At 46.7% G+C, this 25,756-nt stretch overlaps 2 protein-coding genes across 3 annotated transcripts in view; one reads left to right on the top strand and one right to left on the bottom strand.

The window, feature by feature from the left end:
- Nucleotides 1–351: 351 nt before the first annotated feature.
- On the bottom strand, nucleotides 352–14,666 carry THAP8 (THAP domain containing 8). The gene is made up of 4 exons (XM_083627511.1): nucleotides 14,429–14,666; nucleotides 10,661–10,853; nucleotides 6,023–7,057; nucleotides 352–2,761 (listed from the first exon to the last, which is right to left on the bottom strand). Exons 1-4 carry the CDS (start codon nucleotides 14,509–14,511, stop codon nucleotides 2,615–2,617), a joined length of 1,458 nt encoding a protein of 485 aa, XP_083483637.1. The 5' UTR covers nucleotides 14,512–14,666; the 3' UTR covers nucleotides 352–2,614.
- Nucleotides 14,667–16,780: 2,114 nt separating this feature from the next.
- WDR62 (WD repeat domain 62) overlaps nucleotides 16,781–25,756 on the top strand; it is a 30,761-nt gene continuing 21,785 nt past the window's right edge. For both annotated transcript variants that reach the window (XM_083626786.1, XM_083626787.1), the window contains exons 1-6: nucleotides 16,781–17,026; nucleotides 20,606–20,697; nucleotides 21,849–21,911; nucleotides 23,022–23,079; nucleotides 24,351–24,521; nucleotides 25,586–25,720. In XM_083626786.1, coding sequence (XP_083482912.1) covers nucleotides 16,913–17,026; nucleotides 20,606–20,697; nucleotides 21,849–21,911; nucleotides 23,022–23,079; nucleotides 24,351–24,521; nucleotides 25,586–25,720 — 633 coding nt within the window. In that variant the 5' untranslated portion in view covers nucleotides 16,781–16,912. The remainder of the gene's footprint in view (nucleotides 17,027–20,605; nucleotides 20,698–21,848; nucleotides 21,912–23,021; nucleotides 23,080–24,350; nucleotides 24,522–25,585; nucleotides 25,721–25,756) is intronic.

The following is a 25,756-nucleotide window of genomic DNA, read 5'->3' on the forward strand; positions in this document are numbered from 1 at the left end:
CAGCCATGAAGTTCAGTGGGTGACCTTGGGCAGAGACGCTCTCAGTCTAACCTCGCAGGATTGTTGTGCGGATTAATTGCAGAAGGGGACAGCCATGTAAGCCCCTGAGTGCTCCTTACAGGAAAAGCGGGATATAAATAAAATATATATATAAAAAAATCCAGGCATCACATTCTGTACTCCCCCAAAGAATTCTAACATCCAACACAACTTAGGCCACCAATTCCAACCTTTCCTTTCGGATTTTTTTTTTTTTTGCGGGGGGGGGGGGGTTAATCCAAGGGCAGGCATTCAACTCAGAAAACACAGCCAAAGCTTCCACTTACAGAAGGATTCTCAACCGTTGCCCCGTTTTCCAATATTCAATTTATTAGGGTAATTTTTTTTGTATTACAGCACTGTTAACACACCCACCACCCCCAGTGAGGTTCTTCCCACCGTCAGTTTCTGCCCCTCACCAAGATCTACAATCACATTGTCGTGTTTTATTTTCCAGCCTTTCCTCCTACTCCTGGATTAACTTTCAATTACAGAGACCCGTGTTGTTGTTTTTAAAAAAGCAAAACCTTAATAACATTTTTTTAAAAGGATTTATCGTAACATCCACTCACTCACGAAATCAAAACAACTCTTTATTTGGCTGGCTAGGGGACAAAAATACTGTATGACAAGAAAACCTAAGACGGTAGCCGCAAGAGGACATCCTCAAAGAAAAGCTGAAAGGAGTCTAGATAGAAGACCGAGGGAACCCAAGGAGAAGCAGACATTCCTGTAAAGCCTTCCACTATCATCCCTGACGACATGAGAGCGACTTAGGGAAGCAACATCCGCTAACGTGAGAATCTGCCCGAGCGCTGGTTGTGGGGCAGGGGAATATTTACCTTTAAGCCCCACTGGCAGCCTTGCGAGGGGCACCCGGCAAGTCACCGTGGGAAGCAGGATTAAGAGGGGATCTTCCATCTGAACCAGCAAGGATGCAGAACACATTCAACGTAGCAATGGGTCCTTAGCAGGAAACAACAGCCCTAGCCAAACCAGCTATGCTTCCTGCCAAAGCTTTTCCCCACCCTGCTGGCTGCATCAGGTGAGGGGGAGAACGGGATGGGGCCAAGGGCATAGTGCCCTCCATCATGTTCCCTGCAGCTGGCACTATTGCCTTCCATGTGTTGGAAGGCTCCCTGTGGATTCTAGAATCCTGATCTTCCAGGGTTCTAGATCGCCGGAAAAGGGAGGGGGGTTACATAAGCAGAACAGGCTCTCTGCTGCAGATGTTTGGCTCTCCCGCCTTGTGGGGAGGGAATGGGGGTGGAGATCCTCAACCTCCTCGCCCATGCGAGGAATTTAAATACCCGAGTTGGGCTCAAGAATAGGCAGACCTCCGGGTTGCGCTGTAAGTTATGGAGGCTTTGTTGTCAAATGCAGGCCTTTTTGAAGCGCACCAGGCTGGCACTTCCCTGAAGTTTGCTAGATTAAGACGGTTGAGACAGGCTGCTCCCTACAATCTCCCTACCGAGCCTTCACCTTCAGTCAGATGTGGCCTGTTTGCAGTACTCGGCTGAACAGAATCGCTTTTCAAGAGATCGCAAGGAGCTGCAATGGGTCAACGCAAGCGCCGAATCTGAAACAATTCTGAAATCTGTCAAGCAGCTGAAAAAATGAAAATGAGTCTCTTTGAATGCTCAAAACACTTTCGCAGCTCAGCTCTCTGTGGATGGCGCCATGTTCTCATGTACTGATCTGGTTTCAATCTCGCTTTTGTAGCAGGCGCGCATGTGGGATTGCCATTCATCACGGCCTCTTGTTAACGACTTCCACTACATGTTCTCCACAAAGGGTGTGTGTGAGAGATTCCTTTCTGCTCCTCTCTCAACCCCCTCCTTTTATGGATACTGCTCCCTGGTACTGGGTGGCCTTATGATCCCACATGTGCCCAGGTATGAAAGGTCTATGGGGACAAGTAGCAAATACTTTTGCCTTCTGATTAGTGTGGAGAGCGCAGAGATACCAGCAGTTCTGCTGGAAGCAGGAAGAGAGAGGGGGCAATTCTCTCTCACACAGAGGGAGAAAGAGAGAAAGAGAAAAAGATAAAGAGAGACAGAGATGCCCTGAAGCTGAGCCCTTTAGAAAGGCACCTAGGAGAGCCCAACATCAAAGTGCGGCAATTTCAGGTGCCCAAAAAGCAATACAGCAGTTCAGCCGCCAAGATGGGCCTGTCCGCCCTTGCCTGTGCCTTGCTAGCAAAGCAAGCTGGCCAGGACAGTCTGGCTCACACCAAGCAGCGGTTATCACGACAAATGAGGCAGCAGCGGCAGCAGCTTTGAGGCTCAGGCGCAGAAGAGGAGGCAAACACACACGCACACACTCAGTGGCTCAATTCCCCCCACCCAGACAATTTTTATGTACAATTATTTCAGGCAACTTTCCCGCAAAATAAGGTGCCGTCGCAATAAGGCCATCGGGTTAGGCAGCTGAGATCAGAAGAGGCCCGGTGGCGCCAGGCCTGAGATTCTCGCAGCCGAAGGACGTAGGTGCCGGGACCCTCCCTGACGGGTGCCTTCGGCCACACGGAACGCAACAATGGTTGGATCCTGACTGCCCCCTGCCACCTCCGAGATTACTGCTCCTCCACATGGATGATGGTCTCGTTCCCTTCTTCTGGGAGCTGGGGCACGGCGTAGACCAGCGCCTGGTCATTGTCCTGGCAGATGATGGCCACAGCAGCGCCGGCTTCGGGGACAAGAGTGCTGGACTGTAGGCAGGCCTGAGTGAGGGGGAGATCAGAGCGGAAGAGGTTAAGAGCGTCCCCAAAAGAAGCTTCCAGAAGCTTCTGGAATAAAGTATATGACGAGCGTAAAAAAATGTTTAACTTTATGAAAAATACAGAAGCTTTTCTACTAGGGATAACGGACACAGGTATCGGAAGAGAAGATCAGAAAATACTCCTCTATGCCACAGGAGCGGGAAGGATCCTAATTGCTAAAAACTGGGAAAAAGAAATTGTGCCAAGAAAAAAGGAATGGCAAGACAAACTGTTAAGAGTATATTGAACTGGCTAGATTGAGGCAATCAGAGATCACACTAGACAAGAGTATCAAAAAGCATGGGGGAAATGCAGAGAATACTTTGCAAAATAGTGCCCTAAAATACATACCTGGACTTGTTTTGATTATTGTCTGCAGGAGACTTTGTGGATATTTAAGATATAATTAGAAAAATCTTAATAATTATTCATAAAGGAAACAGCTTATAAGAAGTAAATAAGGAGGCCAGATACAGAATAAAGGAAGTATTTTATTTGGTTGTTTGTACTGTTGTATGTTATGCTTATTGTATGTTATGTTCACGTTTATTGAGGGTGGATTTCTGTATGGGGAGGGGTTTATGTTATGTTGTAAATAAAACTTCCAATAAAAATTAAAAAAATAAGAGGTTCCCCGACACCTTGTTGGTTTATTGATTTAGGAAAATATCTGTATATCACTGTGTCATTAAATAAATATTCATTTAAACTGTTTACAGCAATAAAACTGTCACAAGCAGCAGTGCTTCTGCAAACCAGTTGCTGGACACCAGAAGAGGGGAAAGGGCTCTCGCACTCGGGTCCTGCCTGCGGGTTTCCCATAATAGGCTTCTGATTGGACGCTGTGATAACAGGATGCTGGACTAGGTGGGCCACTGGCCTGATCCAGAAGCGCTCTTCTGCATGCAAAGCAGATGCTCTACCGTGGAGCTATGGTTCATAGAGTTACAGAACTGTAGACCTGGAAGGGCTCCAGAGGGTCATCTAGTCCAACCCCTGCAATTAAGTGGCCTGTAAGTTGTTGAAATAAATGCAGAAGCCAAGACTAGGCAACATGCCACCCTCCAGATGTTTAAGAGAAACGGGCAGGTGCAAGGGTGAATTTTTATTATTATTGTCACAGACCAGTTCCGGCTCACATACAATATCAGGAAAATCATAAAACACAACAGGAATACATTGAGTTGCAATTGGGCATAACAGAGACAATTTAGATATAGCGGCAGTTAAAAATATATATTAAATCTTGATCACTAAAATATAACCTAAAATTTTCATTTAAAACCTTAATCATTTTGACTGTTTGTTCCCTAAGTTTTATGGCAGTTGCACAGAATTTGGCCACCCTTAGCATGATCTCTAGATCCTTGTCCTCTACCAGGAGTTTTAGACATTGAAGTTCGGACCCATTTGGAGATTTTTGTATAACAGGAGTGATGAATACCGAGCGTATATCCCCGTAGAAACGGCAGCATAACAAGACATGCAAGGGTGGGTTTGGTGGAGCAGGCCAAACCGGCTTCGTCTCATCCACCATCTTGCTTCTGGATGCGACTGTGAACTAGAGGCTGGAGGCTCTATCGTGGATAACAGCTGTGGAACCTTTAGCTCAAGGTTGGGCAGGGGAACAGGAGGACCGTTCAACACATGTCCTCACCAAGGAAAGAGCCCCACGCCAAAACCCATGGAAGAGAGACTATCTTTATTATGGTACTGGTATGTTGGAACGGGAAGGGGGGTTAGCCTCCTTTGTTTCTTTTTGATATACTGCATATTTGCTACTTTACTTGGCAAATATGTTTGCCAAAAGTTTGACTTTTAAAATGAGGCTGCATTTTAAATTGCATTTTAACCTGTATTTTAAATTGTTTTTTTCATTTTCTTTTTTTCCTTATTATGTTTTTACTGAAATTTTTTGATGTTAGCCACCCTGAGCCCGGCTCCACCCAGGGAATAAATAAATTTATTATTATTTATTATTATTATTATTATTACTACTACTACTACTACTACCGATTGATTATGTACACAAGCGAGATGGTATTGTACTGTAATACTGATATAATTTTGATCTAATTATTAACTGTGTGGAAAAGATATATGAATTTGCAATTAATTTTGAAGGACTGTTAAGAGTGGAAGTTGGGAATTGAGGCTTCTAGCCAAAGTACAGGCTTGTCTGTTCTGGTATGAGATGAAACGAAGAGGTTTGGACTTATGCCTGGAACAATGGGCAGAAAGCCAGATTTCCTCCATTTTGGGATGTGTCGTATTGGGTAATACAGGCATGGAGAAGTGAAAGTGAAAGACATGGAAGAAAATAAACAACCACATAGAAACTGTTTTGATATAACTCGCTTGCGGGACGAATTCAGAGGCCGTGAAAACAAAGGAAGGATTAACATCGGATTGATTTATGGGAACCGCATGGACTAATTAAGAAAGCAGCGCAAATGTGAGGTGATGGCAATCCTCCAGCCTCAGAGCGTAGGAAGTCAAACAAAGATTTATGATTTGGCTTAATATTTGGAATGTTTTATTATTTTATAATTCGGAATGTTTTTAATGTGGCCTTTATTGGATTAAACGGCCTCGGTCCTGTATACCTGGAGGAGCGTCTCCACCCCCATCGTCCAGCCCGGACACGGGGGACCAGCTCCGAGGGCCTTCTGGCGGTTCCCTCCCTGCGAGAAGCAAGGTTACAGGGAACCAGGCAGAGGGCCTTCTCGGTGGTGGCGCCCGCCCTGTGGAACACCCTCCCATCAGATGTCAAGGAAATGATTATACAACCTTTAGAAGACATCTGAAGGCAACCCTGTATAAGGAAGTTTTAGACGTTTGATGTATTTATTGTGTTTTTAATATTCTATTGGGAGTCGCCCAGAGTGGCTGGGGAAACTCAGCCAGATGGGCGGGGTATAAATAAATTATTATTATTATTATTATTAAATTGGAAAACCTGTGTGTGTGTGTTTTAAAAAGAACCCCCTATCCCCAAAACCCATTACTTACCTTCCTCGATTATTTCAAGGTTCTTCCCTTTTATATATTATCCCAACCGCCCCCTGTACTCATGAGGCCGAGAAACTTCATGCTTAAAGAGGAAAACGCAGAAGCTGAGAAATCCCAGCAGACCTGACCTCCGACCCGTGCTCGCCTCTCTCCGTTTCCCAGCTGCGGATGCAGCCCAAGGAGACCCGCCGCCCTGCAAAGCCAGCTTACCATTTCCAGCAGCTTCAGCTTCTCCTCGGACACCAGGTTCTCCTTTCGCAGCTGCTCCACCACCCCTTCCATGGCCTCCAGCTTCGCGCAGTGCCGGCGGTGCCTCTGCTGGAGAACCTTCACCTTCTTCTGAAGGCCCATCACCACCTCCACGAGCTCCGAGGTCGTCCCCTCGTGCTTGTGGTAGCGGTGCTCCTCCAGCTGCTCCTCCAAGGACTCGGCCGAGCTCAGCTCCTCCAGCTTCTCCTCTTCCGCCAGGGGGGCCTTCGGAGGCGCCTGGTTGGAGACGATGGGGACGGTGGAGACAATGGGGAGGCTCAGGGCGGAGGACAGCACCGTCTCAGGGGGGGTCACGCCGGAAGAGGCGGCGGCCGTGATGGGCGCTGTCGGGATGGTCTCAAAGTACGCCACCACCTCGGCGGGTGGCTCCTGCAGGGAGCGCAGGACGGCGACGGCGGAGGGGTCAGTCTCCAGAAACGGCTCGATGGAGACATTCTCGATGATGAGCGCCCCTTGCTCCGGAGCCATGGCTGGGTCGGCCATCAGGGCCTGCAGCGGCGGCTGGTTGGCAGACGCCACCACCTCGCAGGGCATGGCCACCTCTGCACAAAAGGGCTCAGAGGTCCCCCTGGACGAGCCCGGCGTAGCTTCTAGGGTCGCCGGCGGCAGCGAGGCCAAGAAGTCAACCACCTGCTGCTCCACCCGGTCCGGGAGAGGCTGGCCGGCATCAACCGGGGAAGACATAGTCAGCGTCACGGCCTTGAGGGGCTCCACGATTTGGACCAAAGGCAGCAGGTTCACAGCCCCGACCAAGGGCCCTGAGAGGGCAGGGAAGTCTGAGGCGGAGGGCTGGGTCTCCACGTAGATCGGGGCAGCTGCCACGCTGGGGTCAATGGCGATGGCAAGCGTCTCCAGGGCGTTGGGCTCGGGGCGGCTGATGGCTTGGGGTCCTGGCATGCTCCTCTCCCCTTGGCATTCAATGATGAGCTTCTTAGCTGGGACATCGGAGGAAGTCCTGGCCGGGTTTTCCCTCTTCTGCAAAAGCGAAAGCAGACAAATGAGCAGCTATCCTTCCAAGATAATAAATAATAATAATAAAAAATTTTTATTTATACCCCGCCCTTCCCGCTTCAAAAAACCGGGCTCAGGGCAGCTAACAACAAATTTAAAACACTTAATTGATGTAACAAAAACAGCGTAAAATACAGAATAAAACATGAATAACAATAAATTCAGAATTCAAAAATCAATTTAGGGGGGAAATCCACCCAATAAACATTAGATGATCACCAGGGCTAGCTGGCTGAATTAGTCCTATTTGGGCCTGCGAGGAAACCAGGGGAGAATTAGCTGTGGGGTCTCAGTGCGGGGAATCTTCATAAAAAGGGGAGGGGGAGGGAAGGGAAGGGAGGGAGGGGTGCAGGGCTACCGATTCCCACACAAGGTGAGCTAGACAAGAGGAGGCCCTGAACCCCACACTGCGTTCCTTCCCCTTGTTTTTAAAGTGCCTGATATTTCCTAGGAGCTGTGCAAAGATGGTAAGGACACCCCACAGCCTTTGCTCGCAGGTTTTGTCTAAGAGGCAAGACACAGATTGAAAAAGAGATGAGAGAACAGGGGAAGAAGCACATTCAAGCACTAACCACAAAAAGTCTTGTGGTGCCTTAAAATAGACTAAACAGATTTATTGCAGCGTAAGACAGATGCAAGACGAACAACAACAACAACAACAACAACAACAACAACAACAACAACAACAAAAAACCAGTGTGTTGGGCCTGAAGGTACCACAAGACTCTTTGATGCAACAGACGAGCACTGCAACCAACGCGGACGGCTTTAAGAGAAGATTGATGGAGGAGGACAGGCCTAGTTATAGCTACTAGCCATTATGGCTCTGCTGTGCCACCACAGCTGGGAGGCAGCAATGCTTCTGAACATCAGTTGCTGGAAACAACAGGAGGGGAAAGTTCTCTTGTGCTTGAAATCCTGCTTGCATTTGGTTGGCCACCGTGAGAACAGGATGCTGGGCTACAGGGGCCGTCAGCCTGATCCAGGAGGCTCTTATGTTCTTTGGAAATTCAAGGACTAGCTCAGGCACCCCCAAACTCAGCCCTTCAGCTGTTTGGGGACTACAATTCCCATCATCCCTGACCACTGGTCCTGTTAGCTAGGGATGGTGGGTGCTGTAGTCCATAAACAGCTGGAGGGCCGAGTTTGAGGAAGCCTGCACTAGCTCTACATAAAGCTACATCAACGCCTCATGCCCTGAATAGAATGGCTTCTGAGGAACCAAAGGGCGACTTATTCATGCGATTTCTTATCTCCCCTTTGCCCAGGGGTAGGTTACGGTGATAAAGAGCCAGTGGAGGGAGGGTCTCCCAGCCTTTCCTCTACTGAACCCAGGTGGGAGGGCTCCTAGCACACCATTCCCGACCACATCTAGGCTGCTGGATTGCTGCATTGCTACAATGCCAGAGGGGGTGGAGAACTTCGGTGTGAGCTGAGAAGCGCGCAGTCCAAATGCCACCAGAGCTACAAACTCAGCAGGCAGCCAATCCATTCTTATACATCGTACATTTAGAGCACACGACTTCTCCCAAAGTATCCTGGGCACTGTGGTCTGTTGCAGAGGCTGGGAATAGTAAACTGTGAGGGATAAACTACAGTTCCCAGGATCCTTTGGCGGAGATAATGTGCTTTAAATATGTGGTGTATCTGCAGCCCCAGTCATCCCATACTGTTAGAGGACAGCGACCAGGAATCCATGTGTATTGTCTGGCCTTTGTTTGCCAGGAGACGAGTTTGCCACCACCTCCGTCCCAGCCAATTTCACACTGAGCTTTTGCCTCTGAGGGCAGCATGACCACATGGGACAGAGCTGCTGCCCGCCTGTCATATGGTACTTCAGAAAGCAAGACATCCAACTGACACCTGGGAGATAACTTTGCCTTTCTTCTAGATAGTCAGTAAGGCCTTGATAATAAGGCTCCTATGTTGCAGAGGTTTTCATTAGGGATAGCTGAAAATGTGTACCTTAAGCACTGAAAGAGCACTATTTAGAGGCTAAGCATTATCAGCCAGATGATACTCCTCCTCTCCAGTTTTAGGACTCTTACTCCAGGTCACCCATTACAGGAGCCCACAGAGGAATGGGGGGGGGGGGGGGGGGGACAGGGGAGAGAGACCAAAACATTCCATCAGTCTGCAGCACAGAAAGGGATGAGAAAGCAGCGCCACTCAGTTAGCTCTGCTCCTCTCCCTCAGCCATTTTATATTTAAGCTGGTCATTTATAAGAACTGCGTAAGCTTAAGAACCATTGCCTCTTTGCTCTTTTACTACCTTAGCTCTTTTCCATTTTGTGTCCCGTTATTAAGATTGTAAGCCTGTGGGACAGGGACCATTTTGTTCATCACTCATCTCACACGAGCCAAAGAGCCAGGTAAAAGTGTTTCAAATAAACACAGACATTTCTACAATGTGAAGTGCAGAACCTGAGTAACCAAGGAAAAGATCAGGGCATCATTCTACACTCAGGGCTTTGGTCCCTCTTCAGCCAGCCTTCGATCTTCCCCTGACATAGCCCAGTGTTTAGGACACGTGGCATTAACTGCTTTGCTGTGTGCACACAGCGGTTATTACCCTCAAAACATGCTCCCAGCAGTGCAACATACACAAATCCACCTCTTAACCCAATACTCTGCGGTGTTTATTATTCTGTGTTACAAATCACATGGCAAAGGTTTGTTTGCTCTCGGATCCAAGTCCAAGATGCTGCGCAGCTGAGATATATATACAGCAGCCACCAAGGGGGGGCAGTTCTAGAAACCAGGCTGCATCTAACTAATGCTATCAGCACAAACAGTTTGTGAGAGCAAAGTTGCATGCAAGGATCCAGTACAGACTGAACTTCTGTCATTAGCAAGTGAATCTCCCAAGCACAAAAGTGGAGAGATTTAACATGGGATAATAACATGACCAGGCCCACTCTGAAATTTAACCAGCCGTCTGCTGTGGGTTTGTCGGCTGCTAAATTTGAGCGCACAACCAAAATGACTTAACACCCATTGATATCAGGCTGGCACTTTCCCTTGCTAGAAACACTTGTGCTTAGAGAAGCCTACCCAGATGTTTAGAATGCCAGTGCAAGTTTTAATCTGTTTTTAGTTTCAACTTTTTGAAAGTCTTGCATTCTTTTTGTTAATTTCGATACATTTTTTGTAAACTGCTTTGAGGATCCCCCCCCTTTTACAATCAAGCAGTGTATACATTTTATGAAATACAAATGACAAAGCACTCTTCGGCTCCCAACTCGCTTTTTTCTTTCACTGCTATAACCCACCCTGAGCATCTACTACAGAAAAGGCTCCAGTTCCAAAGAGGTTTTATTTAAATGCTATGTTAGGGCCAAGGAACCTTTTCCAGCCCAGGGGCCATGTGGCTTAAGGAGCAGCCTCCCGGGGGCCATGTGCCAGAGGCAGACATATCCAGAGGCAAACATGGGCACAGCTTTGGGCCAGAGGATCCCTGCTCCTCTGGTATGTCCTTAAGCTACGGATACACCACACAGCAAAAACATCCGCTTGGAAAATGGCAATTATCCAACATACTTTCTTGCCAGGTGACCAACCACTCACCAGCGAGCCTTCTGAGGTCTGGAAGATGGTGGGAACAGCGTCAGGCTTCAGGAAGCGTGCCCCCCACCGGTATTCAAAACAGGACGGGGCAAAGTGTTCGCTGCACAAGTGCTGGTGCTTCGTTGGGACCCACTTTTCCTGGTTCATCTGGGAGAGCCATTGCTGGAGACGTTCAGGATTGTGCAGAGGAAACCTGTGTGGAGGAGTGAATAAATGCCAAAGTCCACACACCTGTAGCTGAAATAAATGCATGTTCCTCCCCTGTTTGGCCCAGACCTCCATTCCCCTCCAGGTCAGCTGCTGTCTCCCTAATTTTTTCTCTAGCGTGTAAGTCTCTTGGGAAGGGACCTGTCCTTTCGCCAGGGGTGTCTGGTGTCTACCGGGACAGAAGGCAGAGCCAATGACAGGCAGAGCTAAAAAATTCTGGTTTTGCCCCCATCCTCCTCCCTGCTGAGTTTTACAAGGACAATGCTGAGAATAAAGAAGATGCAGTTGGCAAAGCAGTGCCACTCTATGGCTTGGATTTAAGATAGAAGATAGGCAGATGATAGCTGGCTGGCTGAGGGCAGACTAAGGTTGGTGGGGAAAAACCATACTTGCCCTTATGGGCCAGCCTCTGCCTGCTGCCTTTTGGTCTTTTTAAGGCAGCACGTGCATGGCTGGTGCCAAATAAACAAATATACTGACACACCTGAGCACCCTCTTGTCGAACACATACAGTGGTACCTCGGGTTAAGAACTTAATTCATGCTCAAGGTCTATTCTTAACCTGAAACTTTTCTTAACCTGAGACAACACTTTAGCTAATGGGGCCTCCCACTGCTGCTGCGCTGTCGCCACACAATTTCTATTCTCATCCTGAAGCAAAATTCTTAACCTGAGGTACTATTTCTGGGTTAGCAGAGTTTGTAACCTGAAGCATCTGTAACCTGAGGTACCACTGTAAATAGTACGATGTGGGACACCCCCATTTTACAAGGGAGACATACAAACCTCAACAGTCAAATGAGACAAGCTGAGTGACTGAATATCCAATCCCTTTGCTTTTTATTTAAAAAGCAGCCACAGGGTGCGCAAGTGTGAATCAGATCAGAATCATAGGCCCTGCACACACTATACCTTTAGAGAACTCTCAAAACACATCCTTTCACCTCAAAAAAAATTATGTGCACTGCGATTCACCCCTCACAGATTTACAGTTCTCAGCAACCCATAATAATCTACAATGCCCAGAATTCTTTGGGGGAAAGAATGTTCTCTCAATGTACTTTAAAGGCGTAGGTATGTACACAGCCTTAGTGCTGGGGGAAAGGATACGCCTTTCCTGACCCTGCCCTGCTTCCAGCAAGGTAAATTCCCCCCCTTACAATAGTCCCACTGGAAAAAAGAGGTGGGAGGAAGATTTACACTGGGAAAATAGCAAGGCGGGGGGGGGGCAGAGAGAGGATGATTAAACTATTCTTCCCCCAGGGCAAATGTCCATATTTAGTCCCACCCTGCACTTCCAAAAGAAATGCAAAAAACCACAAACCACCCCACCCGTCAGGCTCTCCTATCACCAGCTTCTGATCTAGTTTGGCTTGTCTCCTATTATCAAGGAGAGAGTGAATTAAGGAGCCTCAGCAACCACTAAGTGGCTTTAGAAACGCAGCTATTCAGGATTTAAGAAGAAGGAAGATAACAGGAGGGTGAAGCAATCTGGAGGCTGCCTGAAAGAATCCTTTGAGAAGGAGGGAGGGCTCTTCACTACCTATTCAAGAGTCAACCCCCCAGGTTAGCATTCCGTATCTGAAGCTCTAGAAATGAAAGACTCAATAATAATGTACCCATATCTTGTTTTTCCTGCAAAAACGGACAACCAAAGCGGCTTGAGATGTATGCAACATGACCGTGTTACAAAGCATAACCACATATTCTGGTTCCTCTTTCTGGCTTCCTCAGGTTGGGTGAAAAGAAATAAAACCCATGTGGTGGAAGTCATGGACGCTGCTTACTAGGAAGTGAAATTCGAGGAAAAGTACTGGGACGTTCTTCCTTCCAAGGACCACAGTCTTAGAAACAAATCATAATATACATGCCGGTGTCGACATGTTGAGCTTGGCAGGCCTGGGATAAGCCAGTTTCACCAAACTGGTGCTTGCCACACACCCCCACCCCCATTTTGGGCTACAATTCCTAATAGTGTTGTAGTCAAAAACACCTGAGGCTGGCACCTGGTTGGCAAAGGCGGGCTTAACGTGATGTCATGCAAACAAGACAGCAAAGTATCTAGGCTACAGCCAGGAGTTCAATGCAGGGTGGAACGCCCTCTTATCAGATGTAAAGGAGTTGAGTAACTATATAACCATTAGATAAGACATCTGAAGGCAGCCCTGTAGAGAGAAGCTTTTTAATATGCAATGTTTTGATACGTATGTTCGTAGCTGCACAGAGTGCTGGGGCAACCCGGTCAGATAGGCGGGGTACAATTAAAAAAATAATGATTATTATTATTATTTGAAGCACTGGTCTTCAACTGGTGGGCTGGAACCCACCAATGGGTCACGGCCTGATCCAGGGTGGGTGGAAACAGGGGCACCAACCAAAATATATGGCAAAAGTTTAAGAAACGGGACCCCAAACGTGTGGCTCCTGGGTCCGCGGAAGTTGCCCGATTTAAAGCACCCCCAACCCAGGGGGGCGGTCCCCCTATCCCCACCACCACCCACACCTTTAGGGGGGTGCCCTCCCCACTTCCTTGGTTTCCCCATGTGCAGGCAGGGCCGGATTGAGGTTTGATGCGGCCCTCAGCTCCTGAAGGAAATGGGGTCCTTTACATGTCCAGGTGTTCTTTGTCCACAACAAATGGTCGCTGTTTTTTGTTGTTGAATAGATGCTATACAGTGGTACCTTGGGTTAAGTACTTAATTCGTTCTGGAGGTTGAATATGGTTTTGAGATTTTAAAATATTAAGCAGTTTAGAAATGTGCTTAATTAGTAAACAGGCTCTCTCAGCAGCCCACCCTGTTTATTCCCACAAAACTTTGCACACGGTTGCCTCAAATGCTGCTGCATGTGCTGCAGATTTTGCAATGGCCCTGTCGTGTCCCAGTCGCACTACAGTCGTACCTCGGGTTAAGAACTCATTCTGGAGGTCCGTTCTTAACCTGAAACTGTTCTTAACCTGAAGCACCACTTTAGCTAATGGGGCCTCCCGCTGCCACCGTGCGATGTCTGTTCTCATCCTGAAGCAAAGTTCTTAACACGAGGTACTATTCCTGGGTTAGTGGGGTCTGTAACCTGAAGCATCTGTAACCCGAGGTACCACTGTATATGGTAATTTATGGACTTCATAAGTATCTCAAGCCATTGGCACATCACAAAATATGTATTTTACCAAAGTAATTGTTGAACGGAAATACAATTAAGTCTATTTATAGTGAAACACAATTAAGAAGTAGTATATTAATAGTGAAATTATTATTAAGCTCTAACTTGAAATGATTTTTTATTCCTAGCAAACTGAATTATGCAAACGCATTAGCATTTGGCAATTAAATAATAATAAATAATAATAATAATAAAAACTTCCATGAGAAACACAATTTACAAAGACTCATAATTTTGGGGGGTGGGGGCCAAATAAATCCAGCGCGCGCCCCGTTTCTCCCCCTCTCGTGTCGTCACAACGCTTCCCCGCGACGTCACAAGGGGGTTCTTGTTTTTCCCCGGTGACGTCACGCCCCTCCCCCAACTCCCCCTCCCCCCCCTTCCCGAAAGTTGACTGACTTGTAGAAACTGAGGCGCCGGTTGTCGGTCCGCGGCTCCCGGGCCGAGTTGCAGCAGTTGGGCGCCCGGCAGTACTTGGTCATGGCCGACGCCTCCTCCTCCTCCTCTCAGCCGCGCTTCCCTCACGCGGCCTCGGCAGCACCTGTGGAGAAGAAGCGCCCGGCGGTTGTTGACGTCGCGGCCTCAGCGCCTCCCTCCTTCAGGTCCCTCCTCCCGACCCGTAGACTCCGCCCTCGCGCACGCGCGTCCGGGGCCCGCGAAGCCGGCATCCGGGGCAATCGCGCCCGGAGTGGGAACGTAGAGATAGGAAAATGCAGAGAACCGTGCGGGTGGGGGCAATGCGGGTGAGACTGTAGAGATAGGGAAACGGTGGCCCACGCCAGTCGCAGGCTGGAAATATTTCACGGGGGAGCAGGTCTCCCTCCCTCCAATCAGTGGTTCTCAACCTGTGGTTCTCAACCCCATGTTGTTGGACTACAATTCCCATCATCCCTGAGCTCTGGCCTTGCTAGCTAGGGGTGATGGGAGTTGTAGTTCAACAACATGGGGGGGGGACCCACAGGTTAAGAGTCCAAGAAGCCAAGAGAGGAGCGGCTGTTTTCCCCCCATCTGGGATTTTATTTCGTGTGGGGATATAATAATAATAATTATATATATATATATATATATATATATATATATATATATATATATATATATACACACACACACTATATATATTTATATACTATATAAATATATATTTATATTATATATATATAGTATATATATAGTCTATACTATACATATATATATATAGTATATAGTATATTTATATATATAGTATACATATATAAATATATACTATATACTATATATATACTATATATATAAATATATAGTATATATATATTATATATATAATTATAATAATATATAAATATATATTTATATATTTATATATATATTTATATATATATTTATATAAATATATATATATATATATATATATATATATATATATATATATATATATACTCCGCCCATATTAAAAATACATCAAACATTAAAAACTTCCCTTAACAGGAAACACGGGATTCACTTTTAATTCTCTTTCCTTCACGTGCCCTTTCTGCCTATCGCTTTCCCGCGCTTCTCTTTCTTTCTCTGAGTTGCAGAAAGTGGTTCTGAGAAGTTGGCCGACGTTTTCGAAGTTCGTGCATTGGGACCTGCGTGAAAGAGCTCCTGTTTTTTAGGGGGGGCGGGAGAAAGACAGAGGCTTGAACTAGATGACTCTCTGCGCCCTTTCCAGCTCTACAATCCCAGGATTCGATTCTACAATTCCGATTTGTTTGGGCGTCCAAAGGCAACCCGGAAACTGCAAACCACGTGTGACTCGGATCCATGACAGTCCCAGGAGGCAACGTCATGAAATGCAGAGTAATGCACACGTGCGCTCGCGCATGCACACACTTTATAAAGCAAAAAAAGAGGTTTTTTTCCTACTCAGAAGTGATTCCTGTTCCGCTGATCTCAGGGGAAGTTACTTCCGAGTATACACATTTCTTTCTTTTTAAATTCTAATTTCTAAACTTGCACTCTGAGCAGACGCCTGAGCAATTTGCCGCTTGTTAGCCGGATCTGTTTCATCCCATCAGATGTCAAAGAGATAAACAACTGCCTAACATTTAGAAGACATCCAAAGGCAGCTCTGCTCAGGGAAGTTTTTAATGTGTGACATTTTAATGTATTTTTCATCTTTGTTGGAAGCCGCCCAGAGTTGCTGGGGAAGCCCAGCCAGATGGGCAGGGTACAAATAAATTATTATTATTATTATTATTCTCATGAAATTTACACACTGCTCGATTGGAAAACAAACCTCAAAGCAGTTTGCAGAAGACGGTGAAATAAAGAAAAATTTACAACCCTGCTTTAAAGCATATAAAAGTCAAAATGTTTTTAAACGGATTAAAGTTTTCATTGGCTTTCTGCGCATTTGGGTGGGCTTGTCTAAACAGGAATGTTTTTCGCAGGTGCCCCAAAGAGCCCAGTGATGTCAAGAGGCAGGGAGTTCCAAAGGGTAGGCGCGGCTAGTTGTCACAAACGCAGCAAGGGCATTACAGTATGTGGCACCTATAGTAGTGCCAATGCCGCCGATCGAATAGATTAGGCGTCTCAGATGAGGGGGAAATGAGATTTTAAAATTTTAATTAAATTAACATGCGTCGCCGCTAGCTGAGATTCGAACCCGCGAACTGGGAGAGCCGCGAGGGCGGGACGGCACCTCCTCATTGGCTTAGCAGCATCCGGCGGGGAAAGGCGGTTGGCGGACACGCCTCGCCCTCCTCATTGGCTGCATTCAGGCATGACTGACGGGATATCCGCCCAATGGCAGGGCCGAGGGGGTTTTCCGCGCGCTGTTTGGGACGGTTACGGCTGAGGCGGCGGCGGCGGAGAAAAGAGGCCGCGGCGGAGCTCTGACAGGAGCTCCCAAGCCAACGGGAGATGGCCGGCGGCGGCGGAGGAGGTTTTTACGCGCGACCGTTGGCCTCCGGCGCGGACTCGCCGCCGCTCCTCAGCCTGAGGCGCCGCTCGAAACTCCAGGGGCCGGAGGAGGCGGTGAGGGGCGGGGCGAGGGCCGGTGGGCGGGGCTGCGGGTGGGCGAGGGGGGAGAGAAGAACGCTCAGGGGCGGAGCTTGGAGGGGCTGTGGGCGTGGTCAAGGAGCTGGGCGTGGCCAAAGGCGGGAGAGAAGAACGCTCAGGGGCGGAGCTTGGAGGGGCTGTGGGCGTGGTCAAGGAGCTGGGCGTGACCAAAGGCGGCAGAGAGAACGCTCAGGGGCGGAGCTTGGAGGGGCTGTGGGCGTGGTCAAGGAGCTGGGCGTGGCCAAAGGCGGGAGAGAGAACGCTCGGGGGCGGAGCTTGGAGGGGCTGTGGGCGCGGCCAAGGAGCTGGGCGTGGCCAAAGGCGGCAGGGAGACCGCTATGGGGCGGAGCTTGGAGGGGCTGTGGGCGGGGCTACACCAGTGGGCGGGGTTAAAGGGTTGCATGCAGTAATCGAAGCAGTTGAAGCGGGAAGGAAATAGGTTAGTAAGGAAGTGGATTTCAATCAGGGTTAAGAATCTCGGGTTATGTTAAAACATTTAGTCATAGCTGTCAACTTTTCCCTTTTCTTGCGAGGAATCCTATTTGGAATAAGGGAATCTCCCTTAAAAAAAGGGAAACGTTGACAGCTATGCATTTAGTCCATTTATTTTAGTGCATAATTCATGTTTATAGTGTATATTGACTTACTGCTTATGGTGCGTGATTGGCTTATGTCAGTGCTTTTTTTCTGGGGGAACGCAGGCAGTGCCGGATTTATATACGGTGTAAGATAAATGAGCTCTAGCTTAGGGCCTCACTCTCTTGGGGGCTCCCGAAAAATTTAAGATAAAAAGCAAAAAAAAAACAAACAACCTACATACAGCAACTGTGGTTTGTGTTGTGTCGGCTCCTGTGATGTAATACATGGCTCCCGCCTGCTAGCCTGCTCCCTCAAATATCCCTGCTTTGCTCCTTTCGATATATAGGGTACCAACATTCTGAAGGGGCTGGTTGCAGGGCAACATGTGCAAATGGCTTGAGATACCTCTTAGGTCCATTAAGTAAAGGTAAAGGGACCCCTGACCATTAGGTCCAGTTGTGGCCGACTCTGGGGTTGCGGTGCTCATCTCGCTTTCTTGGCCGAGGGAGCCGGCGTACAGCTTCCGGGTCATGTGGCCAGCAGGACTAAGCCGCTTCTGGCGAACCAGAGCAGCGCATGGAAATGCCGTTTACCTTCCCGCCGGAGCCATACCTATTTATCTATTTTTCTTTTCTTTTTTAAAAATATTTTTTATTAGGAATTTCAACAAGACATTTTATCAAAAAACATATCATCCTTAATTCCCCCCTATTTCCCCCCTCCCCATAAAGTAACCCACCCTCCCCTCCCCCAGACTTCCCTCAGTTCCTCTCTCTGGTTTATCAACAAATGTTATTCTCTTCATATTACAAAATTGTGTAGATCCTTAATTTATCTGACTAGCTATTGTCAATAAAAAGTTTGTGAGTGTTTATTCAAAACCTGCCAAGGAGTCCAGCACTTTGACGTGCTTTCGAACTGCTTGATTGGCAGGAGCAGGGATTCGAGCAACAGGAGCTCACTCCATCGCAGGGATTCGAACTGCCGAACTGCTGTCCTGATCGGCAAGTCCTAGGCTCTGTGATTTAACCCACAGCGCCACCTGCGTCCCATGAGGTCCATAAATTACCATATACTGTAGCATATGTTCAACACAAAAAACAGTGACAATTTGTTGTTGACAATGGACAGCTGGACATAGAAAGGGCCCCATTACCTTCAGGAGCTGAGGGCCTCATCAGACCTAAATCCGGCCCTGGACGCAGGGGTACGCATACCCGTAAACATTTTGTGAATCCAAGTTTGGCCTCATTGAGGGGCAGTCTTTAAATATGAGTAGGAAAATGAGAGTACCCCCTAAACATTTTTTAAGAAAAAAAGCACTGGCTTAGGTACTTTTTTATTACACCATTAAATTGCATGGAGCATTCAATCAATGAAGTTAAAGCATTAACAACTAAATTGACAGTACAGTACAGTAATGAATTTCATTTTAGCAGTGATTTGTAAACAAATAATGTTGCTCTTGCGGCAAAGATATTTTTTCTGGGTGTGGGGCTGCCGATACAGCTCCTTGGCTCTGTATTTGAGGGCTCTTGCCTGGGGTTGTGTTTGGTGCATGTGTCATGTGACACATTCATGTGTTCCACACATTATATCAGGCACTTGCTTTTTATTGTGAGCTGCACTTCTTGGTAGAAAGGTAGGATAATATTATTATTAATTACCTGCTCTTCGCCCCAAGGCGGGTTACAATGTTAAAGCACAATATTAAAAAGGGTGTAAAACAATATATGCAGCCACAAAAGGACGGTGGGTTGTAAAATTGTACACAACAAGTGTCAAGAGCCAGCATAAAGACGCACCTCTGTGACTATAAAATTATATAGTATTTACAATTGCTATATAATTTCTGCTGCCTAGTGGAAGACCTGTTCTTTTTAAAGAGACCCATGTGGGAAGCTGAGCTGCCAAGTCTGTTCAATATTTTCACAAACTTGCTATTTTAAAAATCTTTGACATCAATTATATTAGGTGCTTTGAGTTCTCCCAGTGAAAGGAAAGCGGGGGAAACATTTCTAAAATAGTACTTTATCTGTCAAGTTTCCACAACGATGAGCAATGTTTGATGATTGGGCAATATGTTTTAAATTGGGAGGGGAATGTACTGTTGAGTGAGAGAGGGGGGTGGGTGGGGTTAAATTGCCTTGTAAGCCACTTTGATGTGCCATTATTTTGTCAGAAAAACAGCATATAAATACAGCCGTCCCTTAGTTCTCGAACGGAATCTGTTCCGGAAGTCCGTTTGACTTCAGAAAATGTCCGAAAACCAAGGCACGGCTTCCGATTGGCTACAAGAGCTTCCTGCACTCAATCGGAAGCCGCTTCAGACATTCGGGTTCCAAAGAACGTTCACAAACCGGAACACTCAATTACGGGTTTGCGGTGTTCGGGAGCCAAAACGTACGAGTACCAAGGCATTCGGCAATCAAGGTATGACTGTACTGGAAGGAAGGAAGGAATTCCAGTGAAAAGCTGGTGAAAAGTAAGTATTAGGGTGCACCTACTATGCTTTAGGGCTGCCATGAAGGCTACAGCGTCGTGAGCAGCAGAAATTCTGTAGTCCAAACTTATCCCATCACTAAGAACATCAGACCGAAAATCCACTTAGTTCAACATCCACTTTCCACTAGTGACCAAGTAGAGGCTTCTGGGACACCCCAAGCAGGGCGTGAATGTGACAGCTTCCCCCTCCTTTTGCTCTCCAGTAACTGGCATTCTAAAGTTGGGACTTGAAAGTTTCCATTGTGACTGATGGAATCAGCATCTGAATGCCGAGAAAAGCCTCAGGCTGAGTTTCTGCTTGTTGTGAAACATGAAAAGCTCTACTAGAGGAGCAAAGGCCGAGGGGAAGTTCCTTCCTGGGTCACTGGGCTGCGGACATGACTTCTCCACTTGCATTCACGTTCCGTGGAAGTCATGGCATTATTACAGATGGATACATGACACTGTTTTCTTTCTTCTTTCTTTGGACAGGTTATGCTAGAGAAAGTCTTGGGAATAACTACTCAAACCAGCAGTGCTTTAACTTGTGACCCAAACACGGGGCAGATAGCCTATCCAACAGGGTAGGTGCTTTGCTGTAGTCAGTGCAGCTAGATATTCTGCAGCCGGATGCTCAGTGAAACGGGTGGTTTGAATAACTGCAATGAACTGCAATTAATCCAGAATGCGGCAGCTAGACTGGTGACTGGGAGTGGCCGCCGAGACCACATAACACTGGTCTGAAAGATCTTCATTGGCTCCCAATCCGTTTCTGAGCACAATTCAAAGTGTTGGTGCTGAACTTGAAAGCCCTAAACGGCCTCAAAGGCCCAGTAGACCTGAAGGAGGTCTCCACCCCCATCGTTCTGCCCAGACACTCAGGTCCAGCTCCGAGGGCCTTCTGGAGGTTCCCTCCCTGCAAGAAGCAAAGTTACAGAGAACCAGGCAGAGGGCCTTCTTGGTAGTGGCGCCCGCCCTGTGGAACGCCCTCCCAGCAGATGTCAAGGAGATAAACAACTATTTTACTTTTAAAAGACAACTTAAGGCAGCCCTGTTTAGGGAAATTTTTAATGTCGGAGGCTGTATTGTTTTTAATATTTCTTTGGAAGCCACCCAGAGTGGCTGGGGAAACCCAGCCAGATGGACTGGGTATAAATAATAAATTATTATTATATTATTATAAATAAGCTGTACTATTAGAAGGGAAGTATGGATTTGTTTGCCAGTCTTTTGGGGGGCAGGGTGAGATCTCTGGGACCATCAATTAGACCCTTAGACAGATGTTGTTAGTCACTGTTGTGGTATTTGTTGATTGTCTTCTGCATGATCATCCACAAATATCCTATTTCCTGTTGTGTTGCTAGAGAGGAAGGGAGCTTGTGACCAGTCATGCTGGCTTAATTTGCACATAATACTAAATCATGCTGTGGGAATAAATCTGGACAAGCCTCAGGCCTGCATGCTCTCCTTTCCCTCTCCTCTGGTATGACAAAGTGACTTGAAGCATTTGCTTCCATTTTTATTGAAGCACGGTTGCCACTATGCCTGAACCAGGAACTGTGGTTGATTTTCAGTATGGTTGATTTGATCAATCCAGGATAATAAACCACAGTTTTTGTAAATGAATGCTTCCCTCCTCTGAGTACATTTTTCCAGGCAGTAAAATTTAGTCACTTTCGCCTCTTTAGAGCTGGGGAATTCTCCCTCATGTAACTGTTTTGTTCTCTCTTTCCAGATGTGTGGTTGTGATTTTAAATCCTCGGCAGAATAAACAGAGGCATATTTTTAATACTGCTAGGTAATGTATATATTAGTTTTTGTATCACTCTTGCTAATTGGAGTGTTTATAGTAAAAAAAAAATAATGCAGCTTGCGTGCGAATTCCTGGCCAAGTATGGGTGAAGCTTGTTGAAAGTGATTTTCCAGAGAACAGAACATCATTGTGTTGTTTATTTGATCAGTAAATCGTTTTAAATAAGGAGAGCCAAATTGACTGGAGGGCAGGGCTGTCTCATCATAGAATACTTCGCTTTGAAGCCTCAACTGTTTGGACCTTTAAGTGGAGCAGTTTGAATGGCGTTTTGCAGATAGCCCCACACTTATCTTCAAACCTACAGTTTTTGGAGGTTTAAAGAGCAGCGCAGATCTGTTTGCAAAAGCTCTGCACAGCACTTTGACCTTCCCAAAACCAGAGGTTTAAAGACCAGCATGCAGCGGTTTGTAAAAGGGCTTACAGTTGGCTCCATGTTTTGCTTCTACTGTGTGTGACATTCCTCCTACTCATGACAGGAATGCACACCCAAACTAATCAGGATTTAACCCCTGCCCATCAGTTCATGAGTGGAAGGTTAAATCCTGCACGCCAGTTCTCAGCCAGCGCAGAAGCAAACCCCGTCCCCTTGCCCCTCAGCTGATGTCACTTACATTGGAGTAACACCAGCTGATTAGCAGGTAGCTATGGTTTTTAAAAAATGGTCCCCCACCACTGGTTTAAATGAATAATAATGAAGTGGGCTAATAATAATTTTAAGAAAGCATTCGGTTGGTGAATCATCAAGATGTGCAAATGACTTTAAAGCTCTTTGTTGTTTCCTGCGGAAACCCAGCCAGATGGGCAGGGTATAAATAGTAAATTATTATTATTATTATTATTATTATTATTATTATTATTATTATTCCTTTCTATAATGACTCACAACTAGTTTGTGGCAAAAGCTTTTGTGGACTCGCACCCATTCCGTTTGGAGCAATGTCATTCTATGCATCTGAAAAGTGGGCTTTAGTCTACACACAGGTTTCTGCAGCAATAAATGTTTGTTGCTTTTCCTGTAACAGAGTTACATGACGTTTCTTTGGAATTCATTTTATGGAGAGATAAAATGTAAAGGTGTTCTTTTCCCACTTTTAGGAAAACAGTTAGTGCTCTGTCTTTCTCTCCTGATGGGAAATATATTGCAACTGGTGAGGTGAGTTTTTACTGAATGAATTTTCTTTAAAAATTATGCGAGGAGTACAAAGTATGTTTTTTTAAAAAAAAATATTACGGCTCTAAACGTGCAAATTATACTAATACATTTTTGAAGCCTCCTTTTATCAGTTGTAATTTGTGGCAATGCCTTGAACTCCCTTTGGCAAGAGACCTGCACCTCAGTCGTACCACTTTAAATCCCCGGCTGGTGACAGCAAAGTAATATAAAGGAGATACCTGTGTTATCTTAAATGCAGCAGTCACGGGCCATCACAAGCTACTGAAATAAGAGTGTTTAGGATTAGAATGCCAATTGAAATCATAGGAATATTTTGTCTTGTGTTTTCAAAATTACTTAATCATGCCCTCTAGTGGTGTTCTAGCGCTGGATGATTCCAATGTGCTCCCTTTGACGTTCTAAACCAGCGGTTCCCAACTGCTTTTTGGCCATGCCCCACCTAAGCATCTCTAAAATCCTGATGCCCGCCCCCCAACAGATAATTCTTATTATTCAAAAAGTGAAGTCCTATTCACGTGGAGGAAGTCTAAAAGGCCAATCACTGTTAATAACTCATTATCGAATTGCCCCCTTTAAAAATCAAATTGCCCCCCTGTGGGGCATGTGCCCCACGTTGGGAACCACGGTTCTAAACCGTTTCTCTTTTCTCTGAGCCCACCGTAGAGTGGCATGGACGGTGGCCGTGTGAGAATTATCAAGAGACGTGCCAGAGCTTAAGATGGCCTACACGTCACACCTTATGACCGGAAAAACCCATCAGCAAGTGAGCAAGAAGTGCTCTCTGCACATCCTTCAAGGAAGTCCCTTGGTGGTGGTTGGCAAAAAAAAGTTCCTGAGCACCTTGCAAATATCAGTGAAAAGGTGGTCCCTCCTCTCAGTCTCACAATCTCAGAGTCAACAACACAGAAGGAAAAGAGAATAGGAGGGAGTAGGAAAAGAGGAAGCTCAGGCGTCGGCTCTCAGTGACGGAGACCTTGAAGTGAATAGCAGAAATGGGGAAACGTGGAGAGAAGTTGCTGATTTTTCAGCAGAGCCAAGGGAGAGCCCTGGAGTCCCATCTCTCTCACCCTCTCCACAGCAGCGGTAGGTGAGGGAGGGGCCTGATCCAGCTGGTCTTTTAACAGAGCCAGTGGAGAGGCCCTGTGATTTGGCTGCTCCCTCCCTCTCTAGTGGCCTCGTGGAATCAGCGTGGGCTGAGCACTGTCTAGCCATGGTCCCAGTGACCACACTTCTGGCTTTTCCTCCTGCAGAACGGGCACAGGCCGGCAGTCCGCGTGTGGGATGTCGAAGAGAAAACCCAAGTGTCGGAGCTGCACGGCCACAAGCACGGCGTGGCGTGTGTGGCCTTTTCCCCCAATATGAAATACCTGGTCTCAGTGGGATATCCGCATGACATGATTGTCAACGTGTGGGACTGGAAGGTAAGGCGCCGGAAGGTGGGGTGCAGGAGCAAGAGGCCACTGCCGTGTCTGAGGGCAGGGATGTTATCTGAGATGCTGGGGCAGGCCCTTCATCAACCTGATGGCCTCCAGGCTCTTTGGACTACAACTCCCATCAGGCCATGTTAGGGTGTCAAGGACCTGGAATGTGCAGGTTATTCAGTGTGAAGACTGGGTGTGGGGAGAGGAATGCAATGGTGTGTGCTTTAATATACATTCTGTTGTAAACAAAAATTGCCCTTTTCCCTTATGGGGTATCCAAGAGCCCATATAGAGTCCTTACATAGGTTCCCTATTGGTAGGAGAAAATAACAGAGGCCAGCCAGAGAATATTGAGAAGCAAAGCAGCTAGTAAGCCTGATCTTTATTAACTGTTGCAACAGGGTTCTCCCCTAACCCGCAGGACAGAGGAGGAACCCAGAAAAATGGTGCACAAGGCCTAATAAAGATTTTTGAAATTGCCACCCTGTAGATCAAGACCACCCCCAGAAACATCATGCATACATCACAGAAGGGGTGTAACCTAAGACCATCCCCCACATACATCGTACCTACATCACAGAAAAGGCGGTCTTAAAACAGAAATTTGAATGTTGTTTTATCTCCTGTCTGGCAGGTTACTTGATTGGATTGCCTGGATAGCCTGGCCAGTCTTTTGTAATGATAAATACTTAGTTCCTGGGCCAGGTCACAGGCTCACACCCTATTCAAACACAGACATACCCTTAAGACAGGATTTGTGAAGGGAAAGACAATGGGGAGGCTTTTCCATTTTCCTTTGACCTTGCAGAGAAAACATTTGGTCAGTTTGGGACAGTTTGGGAATCAAATGGTTCCAGGTCGGTCTTCCTGTGCTGATCTATGTACGTGCTTGGTTGGTACACTTATGAACATTTCCATATATCTAAGACCTCAAAATTCCTATCACACAGTCTCACTGGGAAAAGATTGATACATAGTCTTAATGGGTTCTGTTCAAGGGCTATTCGTGCCATTTGCATCTCGTGCCGGAATGATTGGTGGGTATTTGTGCTTCTGTTTTGCAGAAAGGCACACTCATTGCCTCCAATAAAATCTCCTCCAAGGTTATGGCCATCTCCTTTTCAGAGGACAGCTACTTTGTTACGGTCGGCCACCGACACGTGAAGTTTTGGTTCTTGGATGAATCCAGGGAGTTTAAGGTAAACCTGTCTGCATCCTGTGACTGGCAGCAAAAC

Source organism: Podarcis filfolensis (assembly GCF_964270895.1).
Source record: "Podarcis filfolensis genome assembly, chromosome: 8".
Classification (NCBI taxonomy): domain Eukaryota; kingdom Metazoa; phylum Chordata; class Lepidosauria; order Squamata; family Lacertidae; genus Podarcis; species Podarcis filfolensis.